The sequence below is a fragment of the Galeopterus variegatus genome, unplaced genomic scaffold (genome assembly GCF_000696425.1).
Source record: "Galeopterus variegatus unplaced genomic scaffold, G_variegatus-3.0.2 Scaffold850, whole genome shotgun sequence".
NCBI lineage: Eukaryota > Metazoa > Chordata > Mammalia > Dermoptera > Cynocephalidae > Galeopterus > Galeopterus variegatus.
The window spans coordinates 263,562-278,799 of NW_007726961.1; the positions used below are offsets into that span (position 1 = coordinate 263,562).

The 15,238-nt window shown below is 33.7% G+C and overlaps 1 protein-coding gene across 1 annotated transcript in view; it reads left to right on the forward strand.

Moving 5' to 3' along the window:
- CEP350 (centrosomal protein 350kDa) overlaps nt 1-15,238 on the forward strand; it is a 133,975-nt gene that overhangs the window by 37,428 nt on the left and 81,309 nt on the right. Inside the window, exons 11-16 of the mRNA XM_008572941.1 lie at nt 2,036-3,096; nt 4,476-4,626; nt 4,951-5,123; nt 10,649-10,835; nt 13,856-14,070; nt 14,538-14,701. Of these exons, the coding sequence (XP_008571163.1) occupies nt 2,036-3,096; nt 4,476-4,626; nt 4,951-5,123; nt 10,649-10,835; nt 13,856-14,070; nt 14,538-14,701 (1,951 nt within the window). The remainder of the gene's footprint in view (nt 1-2,035; nt 3,097-4,475; nt 4,627-4,950; nt 5,124-10,648; nt 10,836-13,855; nt 14,071-14,537; nt 14,702-15,238) is intronic.

Consider the following 15,238-nt stretch of genomic DNA (forward strand, 5'->3'; position numbering starts at 1 on the left):
CTAAACAAGTTACCCAATATTTAAAGCAAACCAATCATAAACAAATCTTGCATTAGACTTTACTACTTTACACTACACCAGTTTCTCTCCTTTCTTTTAACATCAAACTTCTTCAACCTATGATGTCTAACCTATCGCTTCCACTTTTTCACTACCCATTCCTTAGCTTGCCCATTCCTGTTAATAGTTTTAACATGTCTTTATGCTTAAAAGCATGTTACTTTATGCTTAAAATTATGGCATTTTTTTTCTTACCCTTCACATCCCGTCATTCTACATTAACTACCTGGAAAGCTCCACCTTATATATCTGACCTGAAGACCTTGAAGGTCAAGCTCAAAAGTCACTTTCCTTGGCTAACAGAGTTAATTGCTCCCTACCTACACCCTATTCAACTTTATAAAACTTTGTTTTCATACTTATGACATTGTATTTTAGCTGTTTATTAGTCTGTCATTCCTGTTAGATTTTGAGGTCCTATAGAGTAAGGATTAAGTGTTAACTGGATTAAGGGTTTTTGTTTTTGTCTCCCTCTGTTCACTACCATCAACGTAGCACGTGCCTTATAGTTGGTATTCTAAATACTTGAATTTAAAGTGCTTGGGGATTTTTACTCATCAGTATTGTTTATATTATAACTTCCTTTTCATTGCCATTACTACCAGCTTAGTTTAGGCCCTAATAACCTCACATCTTGCATTTGTAATAATCTATATTCTATGGCAAAGAATCTATGCTCTGGTCTTTTTTCATTCATTCCATTCTTCTCAGCAGCCCTTCAGTATAAAAGACTGCTGCAATTTAACCTCCAATCTGATCTTGTATGATATGCTTGTAAATTCTCTTACCACTCGGGTTACCCTCCTCCAGATGATTTTTTTGATCCCAACTGTATGTTTATCTATATTAGTTTGGTCTAAGGTGCAGCCTATACAAATAATTCTGAATCATAATTTGGTCATTTGTTGGGTTAACCATGCCTCCCAGTTTTCTGTCTTCTGTGAATTTGATAAACATATCTTTATGTCATCATCCAAAAATAATGGGCAAGACCACCAAGGACAAAACTTCATGTTATTCTTCAAAGGGTCTTCTTAATTGTTGACATTAGCCTTTAAACTCTCTTGTAGTATCCTTTAATATTCAGGGAGTCTATAATCTAGAAACATAGGTGAATATACGTAATGTTGTCTACGACTTTTTTTTCTGTTTTTGGACTTTATAGACACTCTACCCTATATTGTATATTTATAATTGGTATTCATAGTTTTGTGTTTAATTATTTAATGTTCATCAATTTTTTTTAGATGTAGGTTGTAATAATCTGTTTCTTTAGTATGCACGATGTTAAACATAAATGTTCAGCATTTAGTAAATATTTGATTATAATCATATCCTGTCTACATTAATATTTAGCAATCTTGAGCATTTCTCTTTTATATAACATTATTTTTAAAGGGAAAGATACAGATTGTGTTGTAAAGAATTTTGTCCACAGATTTTAAAAGGTTTTAATGCCTTCTCTTTAATTAATAGTTTGAAAATATATGGTATCATACTTGAAGAAAGCAGTTTACAGAACAATATGTATGGTAAAATTCTATTTTTGTGCAAACACTACCATCAAAACACAACATATATATAGAAAACTGTTTGGAAGGATATAATTCTAAATGAAATATTAATAGCATCTCTTTTTGATTGATTAGCTATAGGTGATTTTTATCTTTTTATCCTTTTTGTCTTTTTGTTTTTCCAGTGCATATGTATTACTCCTAAAACCAGAAAAAAAACAAAACCAGGCCGGCCCTGTGGCTCACTCGGGAGAGTGCGGTGCTGGTAGCGCCGAGGCCACAGGTTCGGATCCTATATAAGGATGGCCAGTGTGCTCACTGGCTGAGCATGGTACAGACCACACTGTGCTGAGGGTTGCGATCTCCTTACCAGTCAAAAAAAAAAAGAAAAAACCAAAACCTTAAAAAATGGTTTAATTGAGTTGCTGTGTTAACTAATATGTTGTGAGTTTCATTTCCAGAAGGGACTTGATGGAACCCACGTGGATGCAGCCTGACAAATCGAGCCCACGAGTTCACCTTTCTGAACCACAACCCCTTGTTGGAACAGATGGAAATTTACTCTCCCATCTCTTGAGTCTGGAGCATGTAGGAATTTTGCAAAAAGATTTTGAATCTATTTTGCCAACCAGGAAGAATCATAATATGGCTTCAGGGCCATTAACTTTTGCACCTCAACCATATCTGACCTCACCAGCTTCTCATTCAGATGCCTTGTTAAAACCTAGTGCCAGCCAATATAAGAGTAAACTGGATCGTATTGAAGCCTTGAAAGCAACAGCTGCTTCTTTGTCTAGCAGGATTGAAAGTGAAGCCAAGAAATTAGCTGGGGCCAACATTAACTATGGGTCAGTATGGAACACTGATTATGATGTGCAACAAACACCTCAAAAAGATGGACCTTGGACCAAGGCTGTAAGTCCACCTGTGAAAGAGGACACTGAAGATGTTTTCTCTGCCCGAATTCAAAAGATGCTGGGAACCTGTGTATCTCATGCAACTTTTGATGATGATCTTCCTGGTGTAGGCAACCTTAGTGAATTTAAAAAGCTTCCTGAGATAATAAGACCTCAGAGTGCCATATCAAGCTTCAGAATGAGATCCCCTGGTCCCAAACCAGAAGGGCTGCTGGCACAGTTGTGTAAGAGGCAGACTGACTCTTCTAGCTCTGATATGCAAGCCTGTTCTCAAGACAAAGCCAAATTGTCTCTTGGTTCCAGCACAGATTCAGTCAGTGAAGGGCCTCTTCTTAGTGAGGGGAGTCTCTCTGAAGAAGAGGGAGGCCAGGATGGACAGCCTCTTTTGAAGGTAGCAGAAATCTTAAAAGAAAAGGAATTTTGTGCTGGAGAAAGAAATACTTATGAACCTATCAGAGAGTTTCAGAAGGAAGCTGAAAAATTCTTGCCACTCTTTGGGCATATAAGTAGTACACAAAGCAAAGGACCATGGGAAGAATTGGCAAAAGGAAGTCCACATAGTGTCATTAATATTTTTACAAAATCATATCAGTTATATGGAAAAGGTGAGAAAAATGAGTAAAACCTTGTACTATTAGTATGTTATCTTAAGATAAATTGTTTTTAAAAAATATTTTTACAAGATATATACTTAAGTACACATTTTTTTCATTGTTCATTACAAGGATAGTGAAGACTTATTCTTGTTCGTATTAGTCTTCTAAATTATCTGCAAGTTTCAGCTGGAGGTTAGTGATTTAATCTTTAAATTTTCATTTTTTTGGCTATTGTCATAAAACAAGAGTTGGTAGGTGCAGAAATTTTGGTCTAGTTTAGAGAAATTCATAGGTAATGTTCAGGATTGGGTATATATCAAGTGTATACTAGGTTTTCTGTGACCATAATTATGTACTTACATAGAAACTAAGCATATTTCTTAATACAGTGACTTGTGAATCCTTGGGAATATAGTGGTCAAGAATTGAGAGGGCAAGGGTAGTCACATTTCTAATATGGAAACAACTCAATTACTGTTTGTCAGAACTAATTTTAATAGCGGTCAGACTTTGAACAGTGATGTAGCTGTGTATTTGAGTCTTAAAACAATAACTTCTGGAGTTCCCTTCTTATCCCTGAAGTCCTGCAACACAACTTTCCTTTTCTATGGTGGACTCAATTCTTTCAACTTCCTTTCTTTGTTCTTCCTGCTATAAATGGATTCAACTCATTTTATACTAACATTACCTTAGAATTTTCAGGTCGGTGATTTCTACTCTGTACTTGTATAGTGAACAAATTATTTGACAAATGCATTGATTTTTATTTGTTAATCTTATGCTCAACTGGGTATCTCATTGTTTTTTCCTAGAATTCATATTTAGGCACTTCTTTATGATCTTGTATAGACTTCTGTATGCCATTGCTCTCTTTTGTTTATCCACTTATTTATGTTGATGGTAATTTTAAAGTTCTTTTTATTTCTTTTGATGAAAACAAAGTGGTTAAATCAACACCCTCATTAAAAAAAAATTAAAATAAGAAAATTGAGTTTGTTCTTAAATTCTTCTATTAGATTTTCATTCAGATTTTATGGTTATACTGAAATATTTAGAGATTTTCTTCAAAACAATTTGGGAGTGGTAGATGTGGGAATAGGAGGTTTAATTTAAATTGGATTGGTCATATATTGATCATTATTGAAGGTGGGTGATAGATACTTGGTTTCATTATGCTGTTCTCTCTATTTTCCTGTATACTTAAAAATTTCCCCAATGAAAAGTTTAAAATGTGTTGTTAGATATAAAGGTAAATTGAAATATAGCACTAAAAAAAAGCAAACTAAAATGTCCCTAAGTCCGTGTTGTTAAATTTCATGTTGCAGAATGCTTTGTTTATAGTTTTTTGATTTTTGTTTTTAACCATGCTTCAATTATGACTTTGACAGGGTTTGAAGACAGATTGGACAGAGGAGCATCAACATCTCGGCCTTTGAATGCCATTACAACCCCTCTAAGTAGTATTTCATATGAAGATGATTTTGTCTCCTCTCCAGGGAGTGGGACTTTGACGGAAAAAAAATCAACTCTTGAACCTCAGTAAGAATATGTTGGCAATATGGAATAAAATCTGAACAGTGAGAAAAATATACAAATGAGAACTATGGTCTGAATATTAGTCAAATTTTGCTTGTTTAATGGTACATTTAGAGGCTGCACAGCATAGTGGTTATTAAGAGCATAGGCTCTGGAGCATTGGGAAACAATCCAGGCTTATGGTAGTAAGAAAAAAAGTAAAATGGAAGCCATCTTTGATTATAGTCTTATTCTCCTAGTGATTAAATAGATTTTTAAATATTTAGTTTTAGCTGTGTTTGTAAGTGTTTATTTCTTTCTTTAACCACTATTTCTACTCTTTTACAGTATTGGTGGTAGCAACTTGGGCATTCAGGAGGACCATTCTAGCAGAAAGTCTGCCTATGATCTTTCCTCTGTGGATGTTACCTCCCAGCATTCATCAGGAGCCCAGTCTGCTACATCGTCTCATTCATCTACTTCTTCTAAACGAAAGAAAGGAAAAAAGGAAAAGATAGAATGTAAGTGGAATTCTACGTGGTGGTTTTTTTCTCTTACTAATGATTTTATGGTAGTAATCTGAAGTTATGATTTGATTCCATAAGAAGTTAGAGGAATTTCTTTATGATAATGTAATTAGCTCTTACATTTATTTGTCATTACAATAATTCCTTTTGATACATAACATTATATATCTTTTTCTTAATACAAAAGGAAATCATTTGCAATGATAAAAAATTAAGAATTAAAGATAAACATTTTCCCAGAAATACAAATCCCCCTGTTCAGAGATAACTACTAGTATTAACATTTTTGCTGCCTATTTTTCCAATGTACATAAAACCGTACACACACACACACACCCTTTTGTTTAAAAAACAAATGCAAATAATATTTCTTTGCAACTGCTTTTTAAAAATTAGTATATCATGTACATCTCTTAGTGTCATTAGATATAATACTTAAATTTCCTTTTCTGTAAAATAGAGATAATAATAGATACTTCATATGGTCATTTTGAAGCTTAGGTGAAATTAACAGAGATAATGTGTACTCTCCTGTACTTAGCATAGTAGCTGGCCCATTGACACTCAGTAAATATTTTTGAGTGATTGAGATACCTTTCAATGCTGTCACTTCTACTTTTGGCCGTAATTTGCTCTGTAGGCCTACAGATAAGGAGATACAGTGATTAGGCAAAGGAAAGGCCTCTTAAACTGACAGGATAACCTCCAGCTAGGGAATGATTTTGCTTCCAATTTTTTTTTTTTTTTTGACCGGTAAGGGGACCGCAACCCTCGGTATGGTGTGGTCTGCACCACGCTCAGCCAGTTAGCCAACCCTATATAGGATCTGAACCCGTGGCCTCGGCACTACCAGCGCCACACTCTCCCGAGTGAGCCACGGGACTGGCCCCCCAAATTTTTTTTCTAATTGTATAGCTAAACCCTATTCATAGAGTAAAAGAAAAGAGGGGGGCAGGATAAGGGAAATAAATTGGTCAGTATAAAAAACTATTTAAAATAAAAGATAAGGGCCAGCCCGTGGCTCACTTGGGAAAGTATGGTGCTGATAACACCAAGGCCACGGGTTCAGATCCCTGTATAGGGATGGCCGGTTAGCTCACTTGGGAGAGCGTGGTGCTGACAACACCAAGTCAAGAGTTAAGATCCCCTTACCAGTCATCTTTAAAAAAAATTTTAAAAATAAATAAATAAAAGATAACCTGTAATCCTCACACTTGGAGATAATCAGTGTTAACATTTAGAAAAAACTTTTTTTATTGTGGTAGAATATATATATAATTTATCATTTTATCCATTTTCAAGTGGATTCAGTGGCATTAAGTACAGTTCACACTGTAATACAACCATCATCACTATCCATTTCTAGAACTTCATCTTCCTATATTGCAACTCAATACCCATTAAATGGTAACTCTATATTACTCCCTCCCCTGACCTCTGCTAATCACTGTTCTGTTTTCTATATCTATGAATTTGACTCTTCATTTAAGTAGAATCATACAATATTTATACTTTTGCACTGGCTTATTTCACTTAGAATGATTAATGTCTTTATGGTTCATCCCTGTTGTAGCGTATATCAGAATATCCTTCCTTTTTAAGGCCCAGTAGTGTTTTTTTGTATATAATACCACATTTTGTTTATTCATTTATCTGTTGATGGACATTTTGATTCATGTTTTAGCTATTGTAAATGATATTGCTATGAACATTGGTGTACAGATATCTGTTTAAGTGCTTGTTTTCAGTTCTTTTGTGTACATACTCAGGTATGGAATTGCTGGGTCAAATGGTAATTCTATGTTGAATTTTTGGAGGAACTGCCATATTGTTTTCCAAAGCAGCTGCACCATTTTACATTCCTACCAGCAATGCAGAAGGGTTCCAGTTTCTCCACATCCATGCCAACATTTGTTGTTTTCTGTTTTTTTGATAATAGACACCCTAATATATGTGAAATGTTAACATTTTTGGTAAGAATCCTTCCAGACAATTTGTAGGCATACGTAAATAGAAAATTTTATGTGGATGGGATTACATTTTACATGCTATTTTGTTCTGTCCATGGATTATAGATATCTTTTTCTGTCAGTAATTATGAGTATGAGTTATTATTTGTAAGGACTACCTAGTGTTCTATTATTTGAATATATTATAATTTATTTAGCCAGTTACCCATTACTGGATATTTAGGGTTTTTTTTTTCTTTTTCTTTTTTCCATTATAAAAGCTGCTGCATTGAATAACCTTATAAATATATATGTTTATGCATTAGTCTGGTGCTTTCCTATAGGGGGAAATCTTGGAAGTGAGATAATGAGGCAAAGAATATGGCTTGTTTGAAATTTGGATACATTTTGCCAAATAGCCCTTCAGAAAGCTAGTGCCAATTTATACTTCCAATATAGAGAGTTAAGAGAAATTATTTATTAATAGTTAACCTAGTATAACTCTAATACAGATTGGAAGTATTCTGAATGTCTTTGGTAAGATCTTTAGACCTCATGTTACCAGCACTTCTCAAAATCGATGTTTTCCTGTGAAATAAGCATTCACTGAGATAGATTGTTTCATAAGTGTTCTAAGAATACAAGAGCTCTATGGTCTCATAAATTTGGGAAGTGCTTTTAGAGTGAAACAGGCGTCTTTACTATAAGACTCATCAACACTTTTAATATGCTAATATACATTATTTATTTTAGAGTAAGAATGATGATATAGTATGAAGCATTTTCCAAATTTATTTGACTACAGAATCCTTTCTTTAATGAGCATGTTATGGCATTAGAATTCAACTGAACACGGTTTGGGAAATGTTGATCGTGCTCAGTTCTTTTATTTTGCAATTATTATGCTTTGTTATGTTAGTGTTGCACCTAGGGTCACTAACTTGTTTTTGGCAAAGCCCAGATTTTGATTTCTGACTCCCAAATTCAGTCTGTACCACACAACTTTAAAATATCATACCATTTCAAGTAAATGAGTATAAACAACATGATTCAATGTAGGTTTTTAAAAAGTATAATCTACAACAGGTTAGATGAGGTATAGGTAGTGTTTTGTGACTTTCAGTTTCCCTAATCCCCTCTGACAATGCCAGGAAAAAAACCCAATATATTTTACTTCCCATAGCATCGTCTTAAACTTTGTTTCTCCTTCATCCCCAAGTTCTAAAATCAGTGTAATTTTAATTGTACTTACTCTGTCTGGTGGTGAAAAAAAGTGTCTGCATGCTCTGTACCGAAATTTACCCAGTGTAGTTTGTAGATGAAAGTGGTAATCCTAAGAAAAAATTTTTATTTTAATTTAACTTTAAGACATATAAATGTACTTTCACTTGGCAATCTTGTAATGTAGGGGCAAACATTTCTTTTTGTATGAATCCCTTGATTGGAGTTTAGGTCTTTTCTTGCATAGGACTTTGTATTATTATCTACAATTTCTAGTTGTTTAAAGTCAAGAGCAGTTTTTAAATTGTGCATTTATTTTCAAAGAACAATATTAAATGAATATAGTGTTCTTATTATGAAAGCAATGCATCTTTATTATAGAAAAATTAGAGATAACCAGTGTTAACAGCTTGATTCTAGTCTAGGGATCATAAATAGATGTTAGATTATATATTTCTTTCTAATTAATAATCTCTTAGATCATTTCTAAGTGTACAGTTCGGTGACATTAAACACATTCACACTGTTGTGAATCATCATCACCACCATCCATTTCCAGAACTTTTTTTATCTTCAGATGCTGAAACACTGTACCCATTAAACAGTAAGTCTCCATTTTTTGTTCTCCCCAGTCCTGGCAACCACCATTCTACGTTCTGTCTCTATGGATCTGGCTAGGGAATTTAACCATTTTCAAGTGTATAGTTCAGTGGCATTAAGTACATTCACACTGTTGTGCAACCATCACCGTTATCCATCTCCGGAACTTTTTCATCCTCCTAAACTAAAACTCTATCCCCATTGAATAACTACTCTCATTCTCCCCTTCCCCCACAACTGTTTTACTTTCCATCTCTGTGAATTTGTCCAGTTCGGGTACCTCATATAGGAGGAATCATATAATATTTGTCCGGTTTTTTTTTTGTCCTTTTTTTTTTGAGACCGGCCGCACTGCGCTCAGCCAGTGAGCGTACGGGCCATCCCTATATAGGATCCGAACCCGCTGCGGGAGCGCTGCTGCGCTCCCAGCGCTGCACTCTCCCGAGTGCGCCACAGGCTCGGCCCACAGGTACCTCATATAGGAGAAATCATATAATATTTGTCCGGTTTTCTCCCGAGTGCGCCACAGGCTCGGCCCATATTTGTCCGTTTTTGACTGGCTTATTTCACTTAGCATAATGTTGTCAAGGTTCATTTATGTTGTAACATGTCAGAATGTCCTTTTTTTTAAGGCTGAATAATACTGCACTGTATGTATGTATCACATTTTGTTCATCCATTAAGCCGTTAATGGACACCAGGTTGCTTCTGCCTTTTGGCTATTGTGAATAATGATGCTTTGAACATGGGTATACAGCATAATTTTTTTTCACTTTTGCATTTTCTTTTGGTCTTTAACCATATATGTTCATTTAAAACATTTTAGCTGCCATTAAAATGTATATGCAGTTCTGTATTCTGCTTTTTTTAAGGTAACAATAACTATTTTCCCATGCTGCTATTTAAACATACTATCAAGGTGAAAAGTGCACTAGACTTGAGTCAAGAGGCCTGGGTGTATATCCTGTTTCTGCTGCTGACCTTGTATCAGTAAGCAAGTTATTAAGCCCTGTAGATCTCTAGTTAACCTCATCAGTAAATTGGGGATATAGTATCTACTTCTTCTTAAGATGCTTAAGAGCAATAAGGTAATATATATGAAATTCATTTTAAATTACAAAGTGCTCTTTAAATATTTAAGTTACTATTATTTGCATATTTTAGACAGCTTTCCTATTAGAGATGTAGGTTAAAATTTTTTTAATTATAAAATTATTGAATATTGTGCATCAGTTTTGTTTGGTTCAGTAATCTCCTTAAGATATATCCCTATAAGTAAGATTATTCTGAGTTAACAAATATGAACATTTTTATAACTCTGGCTACACAGTTCTTGCCATAGTTTTTTGAAAGAATTGTGTAGTTCACCTGGCAATTGATAGATACCATTTTTCTCCCAGATCTGTATTTTATCCTTAAAAAACTTCTTTTTGGTTACTTTTTCATAGCAGTAGGGTAGTAGTACTTAATTCTTATTTGATATACATGTCTTTTATTACCAGCTGAGCTAAGGACAATTTATTTAGTAATAGCAAGTGGAGGATATTAATAGAAGAAACTTCACTTTCCTTCAATGAAGACAAAGATGAAGTGCTTTATTTTAGATATGAAAAACAAATTTTTAATACTTCAATTTTTAAATATTCTGGTTTGTACTATTTTATTATTTTATTGGAATCTATGTACAATTTTTCTCTGACAGTAACTTCTAATATTGGGAGTCAGCTTTATAAGAAATTTACTTTACAGGGTTAGATTCATTCACGGGAAGTGTTCAGAACTCACTTCTTGATGAGGAAAAACTACAATCTGGCTCAGAACATGGCTCCCATCAAGGAAAAAAATCTAGGACCAGTAGTAAACATTCTGTTAAAGATTACGAGCAGACTGTTGACACTGATAGCACTTTGGAGGATCTTTCTGGGCATTCTGTGAGGTAAAGTAATTTTATACTGTAATTCATATATAATTAAGGTTACAATATCATTAATGTTCAAATAATCCATTTGGTAAATTTCAGCTTGGCAGTGTCTTTGACTACTCTGCATGTCTTAGCTACTTTCTGAATAGACTTTGTAGCTTTGTTCATAGCTGTAGTCTTTATCTTTATTTTAGAATATGGTCATTTCTTACTTAAACTGTTACAACTTCTTCCTCAGGAATTCTGTGCTTTTATTCAACTAACATTTCTATCCTGACTGCCATTGTCACGGTTATTTTCTTGGCTCAATCTTTGACCAAGCAGCTACCCACATTACTGTGTTTTGGGAGGTCACAGTTACCAATAGATGAACTCTAAGAACCTAACTCTATTTGAAGTGTTTTCACTGCTACAAACTATCTCATTTCCTTTGTCTATAAATTTTGCTTCTCAGCTGTATTCTTTCATTCTTTCAACATAACCGCTATACTTAGCCTTCTTTTGTCTCACTTTTTATTTCTTCCTCTGAACTTTTCTCTCCTGCTCAACTTATTAGACCACTCACACAGGTTTTGAAATCTCACTCTTATCCATATTATAGAGCTTGCATACTCTGTTCTTTCCCCCTTCTATTCAATATCATATATTTGGAACTTACCCTGTTGCTTACAAATAGCCTTCAGTTATTGCTTTCTGTACAGTTCCTATTCATTTGTCCACAAGCATGACTTTTTATCTGTGTACTGGTTTTGTCCTTCTGGAAACTGAGGCTCTGAGAAGACATGGATTTATTTTTTTCCTTTTTAAAGTAATTTTGTGCTTTTTTAGTACTGTGTCATATACAGAACCATTTTTAATGTTGCAAAGAATGTTACATCATTAATACCATTGTTAGTATATTTAAAATTGAATTTGAATTTCTTTGTCAGTGATTTTGGAATTCAGAAGACATTACCTTTCCTTAAGAGATACTCTCTGATGATTTAATTTTTTGCCATTAATTATTAATGGCAAAATCCACAAGGTTAAACATTTCTAAAATAGGATCCATAGCCAGATAAGTTTGATAAGTGCCCCATATTATAGTCTAGATCTTCCTTCCTCACCCATGGAGATTCACAGTGGATAAAACAATTTGAAGCTTTGATAAGGAGGAATCTAAAATTTTAAAAACAATTTTTCTTAACTTATTTGGCTGTAGACACTTTCTGTCCCCAAGCTCTTTTCCTTTCTTTCTTACTTTTTTATTATTTTTTGGAAAACTTAACATCGTTGGAAACATACTGTCAGAAATACTAGTCTAGGTGAATCTTCTCTGCAAATCAAATATAAATTCAACTTGTAAAACATAAGGTGAGGTGCAGACAGAGAGAGTACTTTGATGTTGTGTTGAAATTTTTTTAATGGAAATCTATTAAAATTATAATTCTTTTTATGTTTCACAAATGAGATTGTCAGGCTATTAGAAATAGTGTTTTTCCAAACCATCGATAGAAAATTAAAGGTCATGGTGAACAAGTGAGTGCTTCTCAAGACTACTTTTATTCAAATTTTTCATACTGGGTAAAAGAGAAATTTTTACCATTAAAAACTATCTCATAATTTTATTAGAAGCTAAAAGCAAACTTGTTTTAGTATGTTGGAAATATGGTAATTGTTGGAAAAATGCTTTTAGAGTATCTTTGAATAATTTATTCAATAAATAATTATTCAGTGCAAGGCAACATGCTTGGTATTATGAGAAAATAATACCCTTAATGAGCTTATTTTCCCAAAGAGGGTCTAGCCATGTGCATTGTGTTGAATTAAATGCCTTAAGAGTTGTTATAGTTACCCATAAATGTGTATAATTATAATGTGTCGATTAAAAAATAAAATTAAAAAAAAAGTTGTTATAATCAAACTGTGATGAGAGATTACTTATTAGAAAGTTCCAGGGAAGAGATGTAGTATTAAAAGATAGATATAAACAAGTAAGCCTAAAATAAGTATTTAGAAATGGATAGTATGAAAATAATTTTTTCTGTGACTCTTTTGGTTTAATAGAAGAGGGAATAACAAAAGAATAGTTATTTCATTTTTAATACAAAATGATATTCTCTTTCAGAGATAAATTTTAAGATTTTTATAAGATAATATCTTTATATATGGCTGTAGTTTGTTTTTTTTTTTTGCAGCTGTCCAGTACAGGGATTGAACCCTGGATCTTGGTGTTAATCAGCACCACGCTTTAACCAACCGAGCTAACTGGCCAACCCTATAGCTGCAATTTTTATTGATATTATTATTATTATTATTTTTAACATTTACTTATACATGTTTGTGGGGTGCAGTGTGTTGTTTCAATACATGCATATACTGCACAATGATTCACTTAAGGTAGATTACACAGTTTTGTTCCAATTTGTCTACCACTTCTCTCCCCCTCCCCTGCCCCCACCCCTGGTAACCATTATTCTACTCTCTACTTCTATGAGAACATTTTTTTTTTAGATTTATGGTTGTAATTTTCTTGCTATATGTCTAACCATTTTAGAAAACTTTGCTTCATACTGCAATGAGTGAATCATGATATATGTACATTGCGGAGGAAAGAGTTAAGTGCCAATTTAATCAGGAGACTCCCTTTCTGTATTATTTTATTATATCTTATTTTTTATTCAAAATATTTTAACATTTACTTTTACATATTTGTGGGGTACAGTATGTTGTTTCAATACGTGCATATACTGCACAATCATTCACTTATGGTAGGTGGCATAATTTTGTACCCATTAGTCCACCTTTTCCATTTTAATTAATTTTAATTACACAACGTTTGTGCCTGATTTGTTCTTCACTGTAAATCTAGTAATTAGAGGAGTAATCATAGTCATTCATTCAGTACAGTGACTGTGTTGAATAAATAAATGGCTAAATCACAGCTTTTTAAAGTTAATATTGATAAAGTAATGTGTATTGTTCTTATGAATTGTTTAGCTGGTTCTGGAAGTAGTTTTCCTTTCTCTAATGTCTTTATGAAACAAAACTTCTAGTGTGTCATCAGATAAGGGAAGATCTCAGAAAACTCCAGCTTCTCCCCTATCTCCAAGTTCCCAGAAATTGTTGCAGTTTGACCTTCCAGGAACTTCATTAGAAAGATCTAAGTCTTCAGTAATGCCTCCAACTATAACAGGATTTAAGCCTGCAGCTTTCACTGATATAAATCTGGCTGCCAGCAGAACAGCTACAGAGATGGCTTCAACATCAGGCAAGTAGATCCATGCAGCTGGAATTTTTAAAATAAGATATTAGATTTTTTTCTCTGAAAATGCCTTTTCTTTGAATTGTGTCATAGGGTGGTGTTATTTCAAATAAATGTCATTACTTTTCAAAGTACTAAACAATTATTGTATAGGAAATTAAATGTTGAAAAGCATGAGATATTCAATAATGGTGATTTTTCCCATCTTGTCTGCTTTAGTCAAAACACTCCTGAAAAATGTATGCCATACATGCATTCCTAAGTGTTTATAGGTATATGTACATATGTGTAGACACGTGCATGTACACGCACGTAAAAGAGGTAACTTAAAATACATTGTACTAATAAATCACTGTCTTTTCTACAAAGGAAAACAGACTTGTTTTTGGCTCTTAAAATGAGAAATAAATTTTAGAAATCTGAGGTATAATTTCATGTGAACTTCTCCATTAAACAATTGTTATGCCCTCCAGGTTCTAAGCGCTTTTCTCCTGCTGGTCTCCAGCATCGTATGGCAGCAGAACTCAGTTATCTGAATGCCATTGAGGAGTCAGTGCGCCAACTATCAGATGTAGAAAAAGTTAGAGGCATCTCACTTGCTCAGCAGGAGAGTGTGTCTCTGGCTCAAATCATAAAGGTATTTGTGGAATTTGCTTCTTTAGCTTTCTGTGGTTTTTCTTTTTTTTTTTTTTTTACTATTTAAAATAGTTTTAATGATGAAATAGAAAAATAAACTTGACCCTGCCAAGTAGAAAAAAATAGTCTGTCATATAACACCTATAAATAATCCTGGGAAAAACTGTCATATAGGGTACTAGAAATAAATTTAAAGATACAGTATTTGGCAGCAGAATAATAACACAATCATTTTCTCTCAAATACTTTGTTTTCCATGTTTTCTGCTTTGTTTTATTGACAGTGTGAAAATCAGCTGGACAAACATTCTTAATATTTTATCTTTTCATTGACAAGTCAGAAATGAGTCAGTGTTTTGTTTTGGTTTTTAATGCTTTATCTGTACCAAAAAGAAAAATTTCTGAGATCCAGGTGTTTGATCAAGCCAGGATAATGTGAACTTTTTTTTTTGTCTTTTACTGACCGGTAACGGGATTGCAACCCTCGGTGTCGCGCCCGTACTGGGGACCGGCAATGGGATCGCAACCCTCGGTGTCGC